Here is an 18,497-nt window from a genome sequence, read left to right on the forward strand (position 1 = left end):
ATCCACTGATGAGCCACAACGTGATGACCAATGCCCGACGCGAGACTGGATACCGACTCGTGACGCAGTAAGCAAAGCATGCAAGCGGAGCAGAGACAAATGGGGAAACATGCTAGTAACGACATGGGCCTCAAATGGGGAAATCCCACTGTCATAACTGACTCCGACAAAGGCCAGATTGTTGTGGGCCGGCGCCTGCGAACGAAAATCTCGGAAACAGCGAAGCTATTCGGTCGTTCATGTGTTACTGTCATCAATATCTACGGAAATTGGTTGGCAGACGGTGAAACCAAGAGTAGGCGACAGTGTGTTGACGTCCATGCCTCATCACCGAGCGCGGAGGTCGGAAAATTGCCCGGTGGAGACAGCAGGCCAAGCGCCGATCTGGCGACAGAGCGCAAAGCCGGTGCAGGAGCAAGTGTTTCGGAGCACAGTGTCGAATTCCTGGCTCCGCAGCAGACTTCATGTTGACCCAAAGACAACGTTAATTACGTTTACAGAGGACAGGGGATCATCGAGGGTGGACCGTGGAGGATCAATTGAAATGGATCGCATGGCCGGATGAATCACGTTTCTTGTTACACCATGGCCTTGGCTCCGATTACCCCATTATCCAGGAGAACGGCTGCTCCAAATATGCGCCGCGTCATTGGCGCAGGACTCTGGGGGGCAGTATTACGCCTTGGGAGACAGTCATATGGCTTCCATGGGCGTTTTGTAGAAATCGAAGGAAGCACGACACACGTGGACTACACACTAATAAAACATCCTCGGATTTCAAGCAGCGTCAAGTGGTTTACTGCCCGCGACCTTTCGGCAAAGATCTCCTCTGCCATTGTCAAATATCATCCACCTTGACAATGGCAGAGCAGATCTCTGCCGAAAGCTCGTGGGCAGTAAACCACTTGACGCGGCTTGAAACCCGAGAATGTTTTATTAACGGATATCGTCGCGAAAGCATGCATTCGTACATGGGCTACACATTATTGCGGACCACTTGCATCTGTTCATTTGTGATGTCTTCCCTGACGGGGATGGCATCTTCTAGCAAGATAAACGTCTGTGTCATCAGGCCAGAACAGTGCTACAGTGGTCGAGGAGCGTGATAGGGAACTCCCGTCTCAGTCACTGATACAACATGCACTGATCAGAAGTGTTTGGATGCTCTTGCGTAGTGAGGAATTGAGTACTAGATGGCACTAAAGGCGGACCTGGTGATACAAAAGAGGGCGGGGTGTATTGAGCTGTCAGCAGAGAAGCAGTAAGACCAAAATGAGTCGGACACGAGAGCTCAGTGATTTCGACATTGACTACTCACTGGATGTCACCATAGTAAGAGATCGACCAAGGACATTTCAGTCCTTCTAAAGCCGCCCAGATCGACTGTTGGTGTTGCGATTGTGAAGTGGAAACGCGAAGGAACAACCGCAGCTAAACCAAAACCGGGATCTTGTGCACTCACTGACAGGAAACGTTGAGCGTGGTGTAGAGTGGTTGTAAGAAATCGCACAAAATCAGTGGAAGTAATGACTCGCGACTTCCGACGTCCTACCAGCAGTCCAGCTAGCATAATGACCGTGCGTATGGAATTAACAATGGCCTACAATGGTCGACCAGCTCGTCAAAAGCCGCACATTTCTGTAGTCCTGTGCTAAGTGACGCTTGATTTGAAGAGGAACGCCACTGAACAATGGATGACTACAAACCACTCATTTGTGTGATGTATCATACCCTATGGAAATCCGATCACGGGCTTTGGATTTGGAGAATACCTTGAGAATCTTACTTGCCATCGTGTGTATTACCAACAATGAAGTCCGGAGGAGTTGGAGTTAACAGTATGGGAGTGTTTCTCGTGATTAAAGTGTACTTCTCTTATGGCGCTTAACAAAGCGCTAAATGTGGAAGAATACAAACACGTTTTACAGCACTGTGCATGGCGGACAGTAGACGGTTGTTCGTGGAGGTGGAGGAGGAGGAGGAGGCTATAGTTTAAGGTCCCGTCGACAGCGAGCTCATTAAGGACAAGAGCACAAGCTCGGATTAGGGAACGATGGAAAGCGGCCGGGTGCTATCGAAGGAACCATCCCGGCATTTGCCTCAAGCGATTTCGGGAAGCGGGTTTGAACCGTCGTCCTCCCGAATAACAGAGTGCTAACCGCTGCGTGCCCCGCTCGGTACGGCTGTTTGCATCAGCAAGACAACGCACGCTTTCATAAAGCAGCATTTGTGAGGCCATGGTCTGTTGACAAGATTCATGAAATCGATGATCTCCCAGCGTTCCTACCAGAAACTTAAGGAACACCTTTGGAATGAGTTAGAAAGTCCAACATCTGGATCCGGCTCTTGACGAATAACCAGCTGTCACTTCTGAACAGGCATACAGACACATCATTGCAACTGTCCGAAGCAGAGTTCAAGCACTCATAGAGGCGAAGAGTGAACACACCGTTTATTAATATCCACTAATAGGTGTCATCCCGCCCGGTTAGCCATGCGGTCTAACGCACTGCCTTCCGGGCGGGAGTGCGTGCCAGTCCCCGGCACGAAATCGCCTGGAGGATTAGTGTCGAGGTCCGATGTGCCAGCCAGTCTGTGGATGCTAGAATGTGATTTTCATTCTGCAGCGGAGTGTGCGCTGATATCAAACTTCCTGTCAGATTAAAACTGTGTGCGGGATCGAGACTCGAACTCCGGACCTTTGCCTTTCGCGGGCAAGTGGTCTACCATCTGACCTAACCAAGCACGATTCACGCCCCGTCCTCACAGTTTCGCTTCTGCCAGTACCTCGTCTCATACCCTCCAAACTTTACAGAAGGTGTCCTGCGAACCTTGCAGAACTAGCACTTCTGAAAGAAATATTGCAGAGACATTACTTACCCTCATTCTGGAAACATCCCTCAGGCTTTGGCTAAGCCATGTCTCTGCGATATCCTTTCTTTCAAGAGTGCTAATTTTGCAAGGTTCGCAGCACAGCTTCTGTAAAGTTTGGAAGGTAGGAGACGAGCTACTGGCAGAAGTGAAACTGTGAGGACGGGGCGTGACTCGTGCTTGGGTAACTCAGATGATAGAGCACTTGCCCGCGAAAGGCGAAGGTCCCGAGTTCGAGTCTCGGTCTGGCACACAGTTTTAGCCTGCCAGTAAGTTTCAACTTTCAGTCTGTGGATGGTTTTTAAGGCGGGCCGGCCGCGGTGGTCTAGCGGTTCTAGGCGCGCAGTCCGGAACCGCGCAACTGCTACGGTCACAGGTTCGAATCCTGCCTCGGGCATGGATGTGTGTGATGCCCTTAGGTTAGTTAGGTTTAAGTAGTTCTAAGTTCTAGGGGACTGATGACCACAGTAGTTAAATCCCATAGTTCTCAGAGCCATCTGAACCATTTTAAGGCGGTTTTCCATCTGCCTCGGTACATGCAGGCTGGTTCCCCTTATTCCTCCTCAGTTACTCTATGTCGGGGCGGTTGCTGCGTGCAAACACTGTCTCCATGTACGCGTACGCCATAATTACTCTAACACTGGGGTTACACTCGTCTGGTCCACTGGGGCCCGAACCACCACACAATAACCCTGGGTTCGGTATGGAGCGGCGGTTGTGTGAGTGGACTGCTGTAGCCTGTTGTGGGGTTGTGAACCACTGAGGGCTGTGGCGGGCAAGAGGCCTCTCCGTAGCTTCTACGTCCCCAGTTCCATGCAATAAAAAAAATACCTGTCTACATACCTTTGGTCACATAGTGCAAAGCTTGATGTCAATCACTAATTTTAATGACGCTTCAACAACAATAGAGTATAATCTATTGCTGATAATAAAGAAATAAACTATAGTAATCTTTTATATCTACATATTAGAACCAGAGCAAAATGGCTGTGAGCACTACGCGACTTAACTTCTGAGGTCATCAGTTGCCTAGAACTTAAAACTAATAAAACCTAACCGACCCAAGGACATCACACACATCCACGCCCGAGGCAGGACTCGAACCTGCGACCGCAGCGGTCGCTCGGCTCCAGACTGCAGCGCCGAGAGCCGCTCAGCTACTCCGGCCGGCGAACCAGAGCATCTTAGGATTAAAACATCTTCATAATTTCCCGTACTACCTTTTCACTGTCCAACCGTGGCGACCTCTTGGGTGCTGCAGGAATTCGTCGTAGAGTTGGTACAAAAGTATCCCAGAATTTCTCATATCGTAACTCTTTCTTCATATGACAGGGAACGGATCTTGTATTTTTTGTTTTTTCTTGTGGTTTACTATTATTCAATTGTAACACCTCCGTATAGGTCATGTTAGGTTAATAGCAAAGGCCATGCTGTTTAGTTTTAGTAAAAAATTAAAGTGTCTCGTGCTGGTGTCGAAACGGAACCTGCCCAAATAAATCTCCCCTTTTCCTCCCAGAATCCACGTTGTTCGCAACCACCGTGGTCTGGTCGCGGGGAACAGGTGCGCAACGGGAGCGACGCTGGCCACATGTCTGGCTGGCCGTAAATTAACGGCGGCGTGCGTCGCCGTGCTAATAAGTGAGTGGCGAGGGCGCGGGACGCTGGCGGCAGCCAAGGTCGCGCAGCGCCTCTGCAGGTGGCCGCCGCAACCACCACTAGCAAGTAAGTTACGACCACATGCTGGCCTCTCAGTATTCTCGCGACCTCCTCGCCAATGAATGACGCATCAGAGAAGGATTTCAGCTTTTATTCGCGACACACAATCGCGAATAGCTTCTCTCAACATTCTCATAAACGAAGGCTATAAAACTTGGAGAGCTCGGAGACTACATCGATGTCCCACAAGTCTTCAAACGGTGCGGGGTGGATTTTTTTCCTCCTTTGCCGTACCATTCGCGAATGGCACTTGGGACGAATGATTTTTTGTAAGCCTACGTCGGAGTTATACGAACGACATTCAATAATTAGAGAGACAAATTGATGTAGAAATGAAACAGTTTGTAGGAGGAGTTTTGTGCTCTCATGACGTTAGTTTGGCATCACACGGATGAAATGAGAATTAGCTGACGCTTAAAAATTGTTTTGTTTACAACCTCAAGTTTGCATATAATGATGGCGTGTCCGCTTCAAGTTTCCATATTAGCTAAACAATGTTCAGTGATCCAGTTTTTTTCTGCAGGTGGAAAACTGGTTAAAATCTTTTCGCGAATGATTTTACAATATAGGGAAAGTTGAGTGAACCGCGTGAATTTAATATAAGTGACAGAGCAGTTCAAAAATGGTCGAACCGCAGTGGTTCCAGATCAATCAGCTGGTGTTAACTCCCGTACTGACAACATTATTCGGGAGGACTGTCGTGTTACAGTCGAATATATGGCAAAAACAATTGCAGTGAGTATTGGCACAGTTCATAACTTTGTCAGTAACTAGCTCGAGTTCAGCGAAACAAGTGCAAGATGGGTCCGGAAAGAGTTAACGCAACAGACTTGAAAGAACGCTATGAAAGGGTGGATGACCCTTTCCTAAACCATATATTAAAGTATGATGAAACTTGGATTCACCATTTTGACCAGAGTCCAAAAAAAAAGGAAGGTGGAAGAATTTGTGGCAATGTGCTCAAACAACGAGAAAAAGACGTATCAGATATAAAAAACTAGTTCATCGTTGTGAAAACTATTAATAGTGGTGGTGATTATGTTGAGAAGTAGCACATGTCACATTTGGTAAAAATACAGTTTTTTTCTATACCAATTTATCTCTTTAATTGCCGAACGTCCCTCGTAATTTGTTCAGTATTCTCGTCATAGCTCGTCGTAGTCACTTGGCGAAATATATGTGGGAGGAAGTAACCGGCTGTTCTTGGGTGTACGCTCTCAAAGAGCCTAACAAAGAGTACTTTGAATTAGAAGATAAACCAGTAATAATTACAGTATAAACACCTAATCTAGTACAACATAAAAAAATAAAAACCCGAATTTCAATACTAAATCTCTTCGTGATGCAGAATGCCTTTCTAGTAGCGTCTACCAACGGCGCTCGTTACGCATCTCCGGATCGCTCACTCGCCGGTTAAACGATCCCGTGACGGAACGCGCCGTTCACAGTTGGATCTTGGTATCTCTTCTACTAACCGAACCTGGTAAGGGTTCCGGAGTAATGAGCAAGAACTGGTATTAGAAGTGTTTTGCGGGCCGCTCCTCATTTCACTTTAGGTCGCTCCGAATAGTTCCTCCTAGGCACTCTACGGTAGTTACTGTTTCATCAAGTGATTTGTTGCCAATAGAGTAATTGAATAGCCACAGGAAGGCGCAATAGTGAGGGACGCTCCGGTCGGAAATGCCACGGTATATAACTGGCTGGTCGGAAGTGTCACGGCACCTGCAGTACCCACAAAACGGTCGGAAAGTCCACGGAGGCAGAGACAGGCCCGGCTAGGAAATAAGATGTTGAGGCGTAACGCCTTATAACGATACTGCCTTGGAGACGGTTAAGTGAGAGATGTGTCTCAGAGCTGGACAGTGACAGATGGTGATGCGAGACTGGACGCACACGTAGTTTATGTATCAGTCGATAGAGGACAATATTGGACAGAGGGACTGTGATTTTAGTTTCGATTGTACCCACTAGAGTGCACTAAAGTAATAGAATGTTTTTCATAAACTGTTCTAGTATTTTCATAAAGTGTCGTTATGTCTTTTTATATGTAAAATGTTGTAAATGTGTTTAGCAGTATGAATGATGCGTGAGTGTGGTTTAAGGTTAATATCGAGATAATTGTTTAACGAGTTATGTAGTAGGATATAGTGTGGGAACATTTCGAAGAAGTATGGATATGGACAAAGGGGATTTTTGTAGAATAGATTTGCAAAGTAAGTTTACGGTAAAGGGAAAGTTAATTCAGGTATAAATAACAACAGTAAATAACTTTATGCATAAGCAAAACTTTAGCATATTAGATAATTACGTCGGTAAAAAGTGCAGTCGTGAGGTTTACTATTTTGCGATTGGTATAGATGAAAAGCGCGGACTGACGCGGGAGAATGTTGTTTTGCCATTGGCTGTTGAGTAAACTGACCAATGGTAAAGCAAGATTTTCGCGCGCCTTTCTCTGCTGGTAGAGAAGACATAGAGTATTCCAGGGAGGAGTCGAAGCCTAGCCATGAAAGAGATCGGATGTGTGCAGTAGTAGTTCCGAAGGAAATGATAAGTTGCCGGATCTAGCAGTGTTTCGTACATCAAAAGTGTTGGAAAGTGACGGCATAATTATCCCGATGTGTGTGTATAAATTTCGAAATTAAGTGAATTTTGTGACGAGAAAAGACATAAATTCCGCGTGGCGTATTGAGCAGGTCGGTGGCTAAAAACTGTGACTGCATTTGGTACCGACAGACTTAATATTTGGCGAGCATTATCAATCAAAAACAATCAGTATTTTTGTAGCTATTACGTTTTCGGGAAATGCAACACCATAAACTTGCTAACGTGAGTGAAAGGGATTGTGAGTGACTGTGTTAGGACTAGCACGGGCTTGGCAGTGATACTTGTTCACCTAAGTTTCAGAATATATTAATTGAGGACAAAATTTCCAACCTTTCATTTCGTGTTTCTCCCAAAACGTAGATTAGTGACTTAAATTGCAGCCTGGTTCAGGTCGAAGTACAGTAGGTTTCACTCGGCTTTCCTACTGATGATCTACTGAGACAATGTTCACAGGTAGGTGCAGGTTCGTCGTAAAGGGACGGAAAGAACCGCGCCGCCGCAATGTTACACCCTTAGAGCGAGTTGGCGGTTTCGGCTATGAGGACATTTGAAATAAGCTTTATACACTTTCAGTTATTAAAATTAAGCCGTATCTGGACGCAATTTTATATTCTCTTTCAAATAACCCTTAGTAAGTAAACATGTTTACGAAAACTTCATTTCCGCGGGACTATAGTACCGTTAGTTGCACTGCATTTTCTTGTAGTCTAGCTGCTGGCTAGAGCGCGTGGTGCTTGCTGCGTGCTTACCTCTGGGCATTCCGCAGGGCGGCCTGGTGCGCGAGGAGTCGAGGAAGTCGAGTGCGTACCTCCTGGCCGGCGGGAAGGTGAGCGCCACGTGGGCGCTGGCCTGCCACAGGCAGCAGGCGGCCGCCAGCAGCCCCAGCACCCGCGCCGTCCCGCCCATCGCGCGCTGCAACACACACCTGACGATGTCAGCGCTCTGCCCGCCGAAACGTTCCAAAAGTAAACACAGGCAACAACAAAAAACAAATAGCGATTCTATTCGAGACACAAAGACCGTCAGAGTTCCCCAGGCTAGTCCCCACATGTTTAACGTAAGCGTCATTTGAGGCTGGAGCTTGTTTCGATATAGCTTTCCACTTTAATCTATACTTTTCAAGTCTGTTCATCTCCACATAATTTCTGGACACTAATCAGTTTGAACCTGCATAGCCGGCCGGAGTGGCCGTGCGGTTCTAGGCGCTACAGTCTGGAACCGAGCGACCGCTTCGGTCGCAGGTTCGAATCCTGCCTCGAGCATGGATGTGTGTGATGTCCTTAGGTTAGTTAGGTTTAATTAGTTCTAAGTTCTAGGCGACTGATGACCTCAGAAGTTAAGTCGCATAGTGCTCGGAGCCATTTGAACCATTTTTTTGAACCTGCATACTGCACTCAAATGTAGACCTCTCTCCGAAATTCCCCTAATATCTCTCTCTCTCTCTCTCTCTCTCTCTCTCTATATATATATATATATATATATATATATATATATATATATATATATATATATATATATAAACACACACACACACACACACACACATACTTATGCATCCTTTAGTAAGTTAACCGTACTTTGAAGTTAAAAACTTGAATACACAGCATTAATCTACCACAATGATACATATTACATAGTTCCTTATGAATAGGCTTTCGGCTTCTTAGGCTATCCTCAGGTAATGTACTGTTTCTCTGGGGTGGACTTGGGTTAGTTCAAATGGCTCTGAGCACTATGGGACTTAACATCTGAGGTCATCAGTCCCCTAGAGCTTAGAACTACTTAAACCTAAGGACATCACACACATCCATGCCCGTGGCAGGATTCGAACCGGCGGCCGTAGCGGTCGCGCGGTTCCGGACTGAAGCGCCTAGAACCGCTCGGCCACTGCGGCCGGAGTGGACTTGGGTTTTTAAAAAATGTAAGCTAAATAACACTATAGATTTTATAAATAATCGACAAGTACGCCAAAGAAGAAGAGATAGAACTGCAATGGACATGTTATTCCATGGACTCTCCCGCTTCGATGCATGAGCTATCTTTCCTCTGTCATTCGCTTATCTTATCTGCTTGGATTCGGACCTAAGAGTATGTTGTTGCGTAAAGCTCATCTCGCTGTACCAGCTGACAATGTAAGCTCTACCTCAAACCCGAAAAATGTAATGGTTATTTTGTCAAAAGAATTTGTGTATGTAGTCAATCTATTGTAAATCTGATACCTTTATTGTCTTAAGTAGATATGGGCCTTAACAAATAATTTTCATTGTTACGCGCCATCTTAGAAAAATCTTTAACATTTTTCTTTTAGCTCATCTACGAGACGTGCCGTCGGTTAGGACAATTAACTTTATTTCAGATCCCACGAGACCGGAGGCAGCTAACAATAATTTAACAGTTTTATTTACAGATTTTCTTTATGTAACGAGATAACATCCCAGGCAGAAAAGGTCTGGTAACAGGATTCCAGTTCCATTATAGGATTTCATTTGTAGATGCTACTCTTGTTATCTTATACTGGGGAATCGAGACGAAACCACGATGTATCGACGATTACGTAACTACCCTGAGAACTGAGCTAGTTTACTGAGTGCTTATACAAGTCGGGCTAAATTAAACAACATTTTACACTGTTAATAATATTCCTACATTAGTTATTTCTCTTTTATGCTGAGCCAGTGCATTAATGTGTGTTTCTTTTTTATATAAGTCACGGCTCATATTTTATTACATTACACTAATAGTCACAAAACAAATAAAAATTTATGTTTTATTACATTACAGTAGCTTGAAACTAAACAGTTAGTCCACACAACTTCAGCGAGAGTTCCTAGCTGTGCAAAGATTGTTGTACAAAGATATGGGACATTTTATGAATATACCGATAGAAAACGGAAGTATGATGTAATACCCCCAAGAGACTCTGAACAAATAAATCTTATATTACAGTATATTCAAATATTAAAACTACTTGGTGTATCAGCCAAATATGCTGTAAAAGTGAGTAATGGTAGAGGTTACTATGTTATATGAATAAACTTATGAACAGGCCGAAAAAAGGAAGGGGCGGTGGAGAAAGCAGTCTGTGAAATTTGGGTGTGAGAGAAGCAGTAACTGGCTGCTGCTACTTTAGTAAGGATGACTAATGGAACGGTGTTTGGTCATTAAGGACCAGGTCAGGATACTTTGATTCGTGTCTATTAATGGCCAGAATTTCGAGTAATTTTAGTTTTCAGTTTTTGGTACCTCTATGGAGAACACATATCGTATCGTAACAAACTATTAAATAAACATTATTGTGGAACATTAAAACTGTGTATTCAAGTTTTTAATATGTCTATGTCTGTCCAAGAGCTGACAGAATACTCCATAAGAATTCCTTGATCAATGACAGGTCTCTTGATACGCAGTTCTCGTTTAACATAAAATTGATTTGCTGACTAGGCATCCAACCTCACAGAAAACCATTTCTTAGCATATATATCATATTGTAAACAAGGTCCTACAGAACCTAATACTAAACAACAAGGTAATAAACACAACAGACGGAAAATGCTTTTAGGCCTAATTTACGTTCCTACAATTATTTCTTAAAACTTTGCAGACCTAAATAAAAGTATCCTAAAGGTGCCTAAACGTGTTCGGGCAGTAAAAAGATTAGCTGATATTGTTCTTGTCGGTTCTGCAGCCGGACCGTACAATCATCTTGACTCAATGGAAGGGCTCAATCTGGGCGCCGTCTCGAGGTGAAAACTTGCGTTGGCTAATCTCGCAGGAACCGATTCATACCGTGAACGGCGGCACATTTATACGTCGCTGATGGTGGGAATCAGTTCCTACCTGAAGATGGCGCCCAGACGGAGCTCTGAAATACTGTATCCAGATGACTGCATAATCCGGCTGCAAACCGACGAGAATGTTATCAGGTAACAGGACAGGAAAGTTTAGATAATCACAGAAAGACTTCTCGTTTGTATAATAAGCGGACCTGAAATTCCACAATTTTGTCTACAAATCAGCTGCTGTTACAGCTTCAAAACGAAACGATGATATTGCTTAACGCCTCTGTGCTTCTGTCAACCGGTCCTTTCTTTTACGCAAGTTCTACCATTAAGCTCTTGCCTACTTAATTCGATTCATGAATCGATTCCGTGGTTCACCAGTTAGCGCTGATGGCTACTGACACAGGGGTTCCACCATTTGTTTCCATACTATACGACAGGTCTTTTTTCTGTCATTACTTGCTTCATTCACCTTTGGTAATTATTTGTATACGTGAGGGCCCCGCCCGCCGGAGGTTCGAGTCCTCCCTTGGGCATGGTTGTGTGTGTTGTTCTTAGCATAAGTTAGTTTAAGTGGTGTGTAACTCTAGGGACCAATAAATATGCAGTTTGGTCCCTTAGGAATTCACACACATTTGAACATTTTGTATACGTGAGAAGTGCCAAGTTGCACCGTGGTTGGAAGTTCACGTGGAACTAAAGGCCCCCATGTAACTGACTGCGTAGTAACATCACGCTGCAAAAAGTTATGTCACGAAATGAACTAGAAATAAATAAAATGTGAGTTATGCAAACACTTGTAGAAGAAAGTTGTTCTTTCTGAATTAATCGACAATGGTCTCTAATGAAATGCTTTGCATACATTATGCAGATGGTGTTGTCGCAGAGCTGCTAAACACTATAAAGATACCTTAAGGAACATACGTCAATGGAAGTAATCCTTCATACCTTAGCTTAATCGCACTGGCAACAACAGACGTGTGCTCCTGCAGTGGCAGTCTAGCCGTGTTCTTGTCGTGAGTCACCCGTGGAAACGCGCTGCTCAGCGGGCGTGAAGGCTGGGCCTTAACCGCGTGCTTACGACACGCCAAGCTACCGCGGCGGGCCTTCAACGAATAATGGTCGACCCAACAATTTTCCAGACATAATACAGAAGAGACAGGCGTTTAACTAGGTCTAGGATGGCCTTTGAAGTCTTATGCACACCCAGTGATGTAATGCGCAGTCCTAGTGCTCTTTCGCTTGCATCCATTGATAGAGTGGCTGTTTACACGCCTGCCTCAATGTTACTTGTACCTTGATGCGTACCCCGAGGTGAAAAAAGTCATGGGTTAGCGATATGCACATTTACGGATGGCGGTACTGTCGCTTACACGAGGTGTAAAAGGGCAGTGCACAGGCGGAGCTGTCATTTGCACTCAGATGATTCATGAGAAAAGGTTTCTGAAGTACACTACTGCCCATTAAAATTGCTACACCACGATAATGACGTGCTACAGACGCGAAATTTAACCGACAGAAAGAAGATGCTGTGATATGCTAATGATTAGCTTTTCAGAGCATTCACACATTGTTGGCGCCGGTGGCGACACCTACAACGTGCTGACATGAGGAAAGTTTCCAACCTATTTCTCATACACAAACAGCAGTTCACCGGCGTTACCTGGTGAAACGTTATTGTGATGCCTCGTGTAAGGAGGAGAAATGCGTACCATCACGTATCCGACTTTGATAAATGTCGGATTGTAGCCTATCGCGATTACGGTTTATCGTATCGCGACATTGCTGCTCGCGTTGGTCGAGATCCAAAGACTGTCAGCAGAATATGGAATCGGTGGGTTCAGGAGGGTAACACGGAACGCCGTTCTACATCCCAACGGCCTCGTATCACTAGCAGTCGAGATGACAGGCATCTTATCAGCATGACTGCAACGGATCGTGCAGCCACGTCTCGATCCCTGAGTCAACAGATGGGGACATTTGCAAGACAACAACCATCTGCACGAACAGTTCGATGACGTTTGCAGCAGCATCGACTATCAGCTCGAAGACTGTGGCTGCGGTTACCATTGACGCTGCATCACAGACAGGAGCGCCTGCGATGGTGTACTCAACGACGAACCTGGGTGCACGAATGGCAAAACGTCATTTTTTCGGATGAATCCAGGTTCTGTTTACGGCATCATGGTGGTCGCGTCCGTGTTTGGTGACATCGCGGTGAACGCACATTGGAAGCGTGTATTCGTCATCGCCATACTGGCGTATCACCCGGCGTGATGGTATGGGGTGCCATTGGTTACACGTCTCGGTCACCTCTTGTCCGCATTGACGGCACTTTGAAGAGTGAACGTTACATTTGAGATGTGTTACGACCCGTGGCTCTACCCTTCATTTGATTCCTGCGAAGCCCTACATTTCAGCAGGATAATAAACGACCGCATGTTGCAGGTCCTGTACGGGCACTTCTGGGTACAGAAAATGTTTGACTGCTGCCCTGGCCAGGACATTCTCCAGATCTCTTACCAACTGAAAACGTCTGGTCAATAGTGGCCGAGCAACTGGCTCTTCACAATACACCAGTCACTACTCTTGATGAACTGTGGTACCGTGTTGAAGCTGCATGGGCAGCTGTACCTGTACACGCCATCCGAGCTCTGTTGACTCAATGCCCAAGCGTACAAGGCCGTTATTACGGCCAGAGGTGGTTGTTCTGGGTACTGATTTCTCAGGATCTGAGCACCCAAATTGCGTGAAAATGTAATCACAAGCCAGTTCTAGTATAATATATTTCTCCAATGAATACCCGTTTATCATCTGCATTTCTTCTCGGTGTAGCAATTTTAATAGCCAGTAGTGTAATTATGGCCGCACGCGGATCGCGGAATGGGAGTTGGAGCATGGGACATTCAGTTTCGGAAACCGTTAGAGAATTTAGTACTCCGCGATCCTCAGTTTCAAGAATGTGCAGACAATACCAAATTTCAAGCATTACCTCTCACAACGGACAACGCAGTCGCCGATGGCTTTCACTTACGACCGAGAACAGCGGCGTTTCGGTAGAGTTGTCAGTGCTGACAGACAAGCACCATCGCGTGAAATAACCTCAGAAATCGATGTGAGACGTACGGCGACCGACGCGAGTGCCTTTGCTAGCAGCACGACACCGCCTGCAGCGCCTCTCCTGGCTCGTGACCATATCGGTTGGACCCTAGACAACTGGAAAACCGCGACCTGGTCAGATGAGCCCCCAATTTCAGTTGCTAAGAGCTGATGATACGATTGGAGGTTGGCGCAGTGTCAACAAGGCACTGTGCACGCTGCTGGTGACTCCACAATGGTGTGGGCTGAGTTTACATGGAATGGAGTCGGTCCTCTGGTCCAACTCAATCGATCACTGACTGAATAATTTGGCCATCCAGATCGCCCAGCATGAATCCCATCGATCATTTATGGGACATAACCGTGATATCAGCTCGTGCACAAAATCCTGCACCGGCAGCAGTTTCGCAATTAGGGACGCATACACAGGCAACAAGGCTCAATATTTCTACAGGGAACTGCGAACGATTTGTTGATTCCACGCCAAGTCGAGTTGCTGCGCTACCCTGGACGAAATGAGCTTCGACACGGTATTAGGAGGTGTCTCATGGCTTTCCTCACCTCGGTGTATATGTCGCAATGCTAGTATTCTTTCATGAATTGATGTATGTATAAAATTTTACTCTGTGTTGTTGTGGTTTGTTCTATTTTGACAGTCACCGAAGACTTCAGTAAAGCTGAGTTTACTTACAATCCTAGTTGCATGCGGTTGTTCTTGTGACCCGACAGTATTTCGCTGAGTTTACTGCTTTATTTCTTCCTGTTTCATTTCTTCAACTGTACTGCCATCGTAGTTGTTCACATTCGCAAGTAAGACCTTGAAAATATAAGCGGAATCAGTACAGAAGGTAAACGTTTTTCACCAGCAATGCTTGAGGGGAATTTTGAAATGGTTCAAATGGCTCTGAGCACTATGGGACTCAACTGCTGAGGTCATTAGTCCCCTAGAACTTAGAACTAGTTAAACCTAACTAACCTAAGGACATCACAAACATCCATGCCCGAGGCAGGATTCGAACCTGCGACCGTAGCGGTCTTGTGGTTCCAGACTGCAGCGCCTTTAACCGCATGGCCACTTCGGCCGGCGGGAATTTTGAAGATCAGTTATTGCGACCACGTTTCGAATCATGAAGTGATGACGATTAGACGTCTATGCAGCCCACACAAAATCGTTCCTGGAAGGTGACTGATGCTCGCGGGGCATGTTCTACGCAATGACCTTCCTAGACTCTGAGAAGCTCATCTGCAGAAACCAGCACGGTTTTCGGAAACACCGGTCACGCGACACACAGCTGGCCCTCATTGGACATGATATACAACAGGCTCTAGGTACCGGCTCCCAGGATGATGCCATATTTATCGGCTTTCGAAAGGCGTCCGACTCAGTTCCGCACTGTCGCTTGCTCCAAAAAGTGCGCGCTTACGGTCCATCCGATGACATATGCGGGTGGATAGAAAGTTTCCTACCAGACAGGGAGCAGTATATCGTCCTGAAGGGGTGACGTCAACAAAAACAAGCGTAACTTCAGGTGTGCCCGAGGGCAGCGTAATAGGTCCGCTGCTTTTTACGATTTACATAAACTATCTTGTTGATGGTATTGACAACGACATTAGATTGTTTGCGGATGATGCTGTAGTCTACAGGAAAGTAGTATCACACGAAAGTTGTGAACAAATCAATCAGGATTTGCAGAAAATAAATGCGTGATGTAATGACTGGCAGTTATCTCTCAGTATTAGTAAGTGTAACCTACTGCGTATAACAAGGCGAAAGCCGGCCGCAGTGGCCGAGCGGTTCTAGGCGCTACAGTCCGCGCTGCTGCTACGGTCGAAGGTTCGAACCCGACCTCGGATATGGATGTGTGTGATGTCATTAGGTTAGTTAGTTTTAAGTACTTCTAAGTCTATGGGACTGATGACCTCAGATGTTAAGTCCCATAGTGCTCAGAGCCATTTGAACAAGTCGAAAATACCCATTAATGTACAAGTACAAAATAAAAGCCCAGTCTTTGGAAGCGGTAACATCCGTGAAGTGTCTGGGTGTGACTATTCGAAATGATCTCAAATGGAATGATCAGATTACACAAGTACCGGGCAAGGCGAACTCTAGATTGCGGTTTGTTGGTAGAATCCCGAAGCGATGCAGTCCTTCACCAAAGGAAATTGCTTACAATACTTTAGTTCGTCTAGTTTTAGAGTATTGTTCGTCTGTATAGGACCCTTACCAGCTGGATCTGATTCAAGAGATTGAGAAGGACCAAAGAAGAGCAGCAAGATTCGTGACTGGTACATTAAGCTATCGCGAGAGCGTTACAAATCTAATAGAAAGTTTGAAGTTGGACACACTTGCAGATAGAAGACTCGCTAAATGGAAGGGGCTGCTCACTAAATTCCGAAATCCGATCTTCGCCGAGGATCTAGATCATACATTATTACCACCAACTTTCGAATAATGCAATGATCACCATTCAAAGTTACGGGAAATTAGAGTTCGTACTGAGTAGTTTTCCCCTCGCGCGATCCGCGAGTAGAACAGAGAGGGGTTGATAATGTGAAGAGGATATTTTTAAACACTAGGCTACGGTTCTTTATTTCCTGTTCAAATAATTGTCAGACTGAGCAGTCAGGAATGTCAAAAAAAAAAGTTCAGATAAAATGCGATGTTTTGTGCCCATAATAATGACAACTGGATAGAGAGAGGCAGATATACGTTCAGCAACATGGCGGCCAAAGATGTCGAGCGTCACGACTTCGTAACTCACAGTGCTGACTGCAGATTCTCTTAGTTGAGCTCACTGCCCTACACTGGCGGCTAGCACCGTCTATAGGGAAATTCCGGTTTGAGACTTCTACAACCGCTACACGACAAACGAGAAGCGGCACTGGTAAATCGGTTTACGAAATCCGGTTTTAGGAGCGCATGTACGCATAGTGCGTATGTACACTACTAGCAATTAAATTTGCTACACCAAGAAGAAATGCAGATGATAAACGGATAATCATTGGACAAATTTATTATACTAGAACTGACATGTGATTACATTTTCACCCATTTTGGGCGCATAGATACTGAGAAATCAGTACCCAGAACAACCAACTCTGGCTGTAATAACGGCCTCGATACGCCTGGGTATTGAGTCAAACAGAGCTTGGATGGCGGGTACAGGTACAGCTGCCCATGCAGCTTCAACACGATACCACAGTTCATCAAGAGCAGTGACTCGCGTATTGCGACGAACCAGTTGCTCGGCCACTATTGACCAGACGTTTTCAATTGGTGAGAGATGTGGAGAATGTGCTGGCCAGGGCAGGACCGTCGAACATTTTCGGCATCCAGAAAGGCCCGTACATTTCCTGCAACATGCGGTCGTGCACTATCCTGTTGAAATGTAGGGTTTCGCAGGGATCGAATGAAGGGTAGAGCCACGGGTCGTAACACATCTGAAATGTAACGTCCACTGATCAAAGTGCCGTCAATGCGAACAAGAGGTGACTGAGACGTGTAACCAACGGCACCCCATACCATCACGCCGGGTGATACGCCAGTATGGCGATGACGAATACACGCTTCCAATGTGCGTTCACCGCGATGTCGCCAAACACGGATGCAACCATCATGATGCTGTGAACAGAACCTGGATTCATCCGAAAAAATGACGTTTTGCCATTCGTGCCCCCAGATTCGTCGTTGAGTACACCATCGCAGGCGCTCCTGTCTGTGATGCAGCGTCAAGGGTAACCGCAGCCACGGTCTCCGAACTGATAGTCCATGCTGCTTCAAACGTCGTCGAGCTGTTCGTGCAGATGGTTGTCGTATTGCAAACTCCCCCATCTGTTGACTCAGGGATCGAGACGTGGTTGCACGATCCGTTACAACCATGCGGATAAGATACCTGTCATCTCGACTGCTAGTGATACGAGGCCGTTGGGATCCAGCACGGCGTTCCGTATTACCCTCCTGAATCCACCGATTCCATATTCTGCTAACAGTCATTGGATGTCGACCAACGCGAGCAGCAATGTCGCGATACCATAAACGGGAATCGCGATAGGCTACAGTCCGACCTTTATCAAAGTCGGAAACGTAATGGTACGCATTTCTCCCCCTTACACGAGGCATCAGAACAACGTTTCACCAGGCAACGCCGGTCAACTGCTGTTTGTGTATGAGAAATCGGTTGGAAACTTTCCTCGTGTCAGCACGTTGTAGGTGTCGCCACCGGCGCCAGCCTTGTGTGAATGCGCTGAAAAGCTAATCATTTGCATATCACAGCATCTTCTTCCTGTCGGTTAAATTTCGCGCCTGTAGCACGTCATCTTCGTGATGTAGCAATTTTAATGGCCAGTAGTGTATGAGACTGTGCCGCCATCAGCGGACCGCGCGTCCACGGCGCCGCAGCCAGCGACCTTGGCCAGAGGCGCCGCTTG

At 46.0% G+C, this 18,497-nt stretch overlaps 1 protein-coding gene across 4 annotated transcripts in view; it reads right to left on the reverse strand.

The window, feature by feature from the left end:
* LOC126485139 (uncharacterized) overlaps nucleotides 1-18,497 on the reverse strand; it is a 504,509-nt gene that overhangs the window by 253,124 nt on the left and 232,888 nt on the right. For all 4 annotated transcript variants that reach the window (XM_050108800.1, XM_050108799.1, XM_050108802.1 and 1 more), the window contains exon 2: nucleotides 7,941-8,103. In XM_050108800.1, the coding sequence (XP_049964757.1) occupies nucleotides 7,941-8,097 (157 nt within the window). In that variant the 5' untranslated portion in view covers nucleotides 8,098-8,103. The remainder of the gene's footprint in view (nucleotides 1-7,940; nucleotides 8,104-18,497) is intronic.

The sequence above is a fragment of the Schistocerca serialis genome, chromosome 6, assembly GCF_023864345.2.
Source record: "Schistocerca serialis cubense isolate TAMUIC-IGC-003099 chromosome 6, iqSchSeri2.2, whole genome shotgun sequence".
NCBI classification, from domain to species: Eukaryota; Metazoa; Arthropoda; class Insecta; order Orthoptera; family Acrididae; genus Schistocerca; species Schistocerca serialis.